We start from the raw sequence: 3,448 nt of genomic DNA on the forward strand, positions 1-3,448 counted from the left end.
TAAATCTCGGTAATAGTGGCGTGTTTATGGTCGCAGCCTCGTGAGAACGAACTCGCACTCGAGACGGGACTGTCTGGCAAAATGGCAGCCACGTTGAAAAGGCTACACACGTCTTTTTGCCAAGAACATACAGAAGTCAGCGATGAATACATCAGACGCGGTTTGTTTGTGCAGACAATCATAATTATTGATCGATATTTGTTATGACCATGCCTTCACAAATAATAGACGAGGACTCCATCAATACGCCGCTCCGTATTCACTGGCAAAATGCCAAATATCCCGTTGTCATAGCAACGACAAGTATCGGTAGTTTGGCATAGGCTTTCACCTATCACCACGCACAAAGAATTCTGTATAGAACTTGTATTAGTCTGCTTCTTATTATTACAAAGGTTGACTTTGTGATGTTGACTCACTGTCGAATTCCATTACATGCGAGTTCCTCCATCAACCCCACCATATTTTCTCTAGCAATGTTTTATTGAATTTGATGATGGTTAACTTATCCCATCACACATACCTTATGCAGAATTAGAGGGATCTGCTGTTATGTTTAATAAAGTGGCCTGGCGTCGAATAGGCTTGAATGTAAGTTTTGACACCGAAATAAAGACGCTACAATTCGAGACCAATTTACCCACGTGTCTTCTATTCATTTTTCGCAGGCCCAAAGCCTCCATTACAATGCATCGAACTACAAGAATAAAGATAACGGAACTAAATCCTCATCTGATGTGCGTTTTATGTGGAGGTTACTTCATCGACGCAACCACCATTGTTGAATGTTTGCACTCATGTAAGTGTATATTCCAATATTTACTTCACTCATGGTTTTCGTAAAGCACCCCTTTTTTATTTTACGAAAGAAATTTTAATGAGCATTAAAAATTAAATACGTGTTTGATTTTCCCCCCACAGTCTGTAAGATGTGCATTGTGAGGTATCTAGAAACCAGCAAATACTGTCCAATTTGTGATGTCCAGGTTCACAAAACAAAACCTTTACTTAATATAAGGTAATTCTTGTTTCCTCCTCATGTAACTCATTCGCAGCCTATTTTTTAATTCACTAATGAATGCTAACAACTTATGTATAAACCTTGTAATTGATCAAATTCAACTGTATTAATCAGAATTCTACATTAATAATTAGATCAATTGCTTATTCCAGGTCAGATAAGACCCTTCAAGACATAGTGTACAAGTTGGTACCAGGTCTGTTCAAAAGTAAGTTTTTTTGTTTTGTGTGTTTGTTTGTTTTTTGAAGAGGATCATTTGTGTATCATGCTAACCTTTAAGGATTTTGCCATTTCCATTCCTCGAACTTTAATAATTTTATGAAATACTGCTAGTTGTCAGCTTGGATTTAAATAATCCTTAATTTTCCCAAACCAATTCATTTTACAGAGTTCTCCATTTTGCTTAAATTTAATATTAATACTGCTTGTGGACACAGTATTTACACCTAAACTTCCCCATTCTGTATTTTTTGAGTTGTTCATCGTAACTGAGATGTACATTTTCCAACAAAAAAATTAATCCAAGTTTCATTGTCAGTTGCTCTTGGAATCTAGGTCTAAATCATTCTTTCAAGACTAAGTGTCGTCAGTTCTTCCTTGGCTTGATTGTGAAAGTGTTTACAGAGTAGGATTCAGAATGTACTTCGCAGCTATTGTAGAACAGCTCTCAGTCTGAAACATACATTTCAAAATGTGTTAGATTTAAAATATTGCTTCTTGACCATGCAACTGTCAAGCATAATTTTGCTGTTCTTTTCCGCAGATGAAATGAAACGTAGACGAGATTTTTACGCTGAACATCCATCAGTTGATGGTGAATCTCTCATCTTTTTACATATAAATCAGATTGCTCTCAGTTGCTCTCTGTATTTGGTCATTACTTGAACAAATGGATTATACGTTGGCCCAGAGTAACATTGGGTCCTAAAGCACTATCATTTTGCTTCAGCTGCCAATGGCTCAAATGAAGATCGAGGGGAAGTAGCTGATGAAGACAAGAGAATAATTGCTGATGACGAGATTATCAGCCTCTCCATTGAGTTCTTTGACCACAAGTACTGTCAATTTAACTGTGTTACAATGTCACTAGTACCAAAACATTATGGATATGCAAAGCTTCACTACAAACTTTATTCTGATTATTAGAAATTCACTCCTTTACAAATGGTTCATGAGACAAATATTTTGACTTTTGTACTTTTTTTTTCTTGTTCATCATTCGTTTTTGTTAATGGACGCTCTAATATTTTCAGGCCTCAGAGAGGAGAAGATGAAGAAGTGTCACAAGAGGTTATTTTTTTTCTGTTGTAAAAGGAATTAATTCTGATGAATTTTGAATGAATATTCAGAGATACATGCTTTTTTTTCTCAATTCTGTATTTGATTTTTTTTTGCAGACAAATGTTAAAAGATATTTGCAGTGTCCTGCTGCCATGACAGTAATGCATCTAAGGAAATTTCTCAGAAGTAAAATGGATATTCCTTGTTCATTTCAGGTAAGGAGAAATGTTCATTTTAAACAGATCAGTATTGTAATTCATTCATACATAGCTTTTTCACTGAAATAATTTGCTGTTTCTTTGTTCAGAGCTCTTTTTTGGGATTAACTGCGAGATTACATATTTGACTCCAAAGTAATAGGAATTGCATGAACATATTCCTGCATTTGTTGTACCAACAGAAGACTTATTTGCAGCAAACTGAAATGAAACACACTGCGTTGAAGTCCATTATGTTGTGCTGTATGCTGGCTTTGGGCCACTTCAGTAATTTTGAGTGTTCATTTTCAGATTGATGTTATGTATGAGGATGAACCTTTGAAAGATTACTACACATTAATGGACATTGCCTATATCTACACTTGGAGAAGGGTAGGAGAAAGTTTGATACTGCTTCAACAGTATTTCAGAGAACTTTTTTTTTTTTTTTTTACCTCTGGTCTGTATAGAACTGTTTGAACTTTTGCACCTGAATGTTTGTTTATTTCACTCCTTACCCTGATAGTTTCAAGGACTGAAAACATACATGTATTTTATGTGGAGTAATAGGACATTGATGCTGATGCTGATACTGCTGATATTTAAGGTGTTTTTTGGTGTATTACAGAATGGGCCTTTGCCACTGAAGTACAAAGTTCGACCTGGCTGTAAGAAGATGAAGATGAGCAGCCCCAGAGATGACGTGACCAACAGCAGAAAGCCCGAGACAGAGAGTGACTCAGGCAGTGAAAAACCAAACAGCCCACCTGCTGGTGCCCCTTCTAACTCCTCCTCCTTGCCAAGTCCCAGCACTCCAGCCCAGTCTCCACACCCTAACTTTCCCCACATCTCCACCATTAATGGAGCCCCCACTAAACCAAACGGCCAAACTCCCCTCAGCAGCAAAGTCTGTAAGGCCTCTGTCAATGGTTCACCCTCTTTAGGGTGA

The 3,448-nt window shown here is 37.1% G+C and overlaps 1 protein-coding gene across 2 annotated transcripts; it reads left to right on the forward strand.

Annotated features, from left to right (window-relative positions):
* The first annotated feature begins 687 nt into the window (after positions 1–687).
* bmi1b (bmi1 polycomb ring finger oncogene 1b) lies at positions 688–3,448 on the forward strand. Of its 2 annotated transcripts, none has more exons than XM_030775702.1 (9): positions 688–799; positions 922–1,018; positions 1,174–1,229; positions 1,785–1,835; positions 1,971–2,103; positions 2,284–2,299; positions 2,419–2,517; positions 2,812–2,892; positions 3,128–3,448. In XM_030775702.1, exons 1-9 carry the CDS (start codon positions 688–690, stop codon positions 3,446–3,448), a joined length of 966 nt encoding a protein of 321 aa, XP_030631562.1. The 2 variants fall into 2 exon arrangements, with proteins under 2 accessions (XP_030631562.1, XP_030631563.1); XM_030775703.1 differs by having other exon boundaries at positions 1,971–2,095; positions 2,282–2,311.

Source organism: Chanos chanos, chromosome 5, assembly GCF_902362185.1.
Source record: "Chanos chanos chromosome 5, fChaCha1.1, whole genome shotgun sequence".
In the NCBI taxonomy this organism is placed as follows: Eukaryota; Metazoa; Chordata; class Actinopteri; order Gonorynchiformes; family Chanidae; genus Chanos; species Chanos chanos.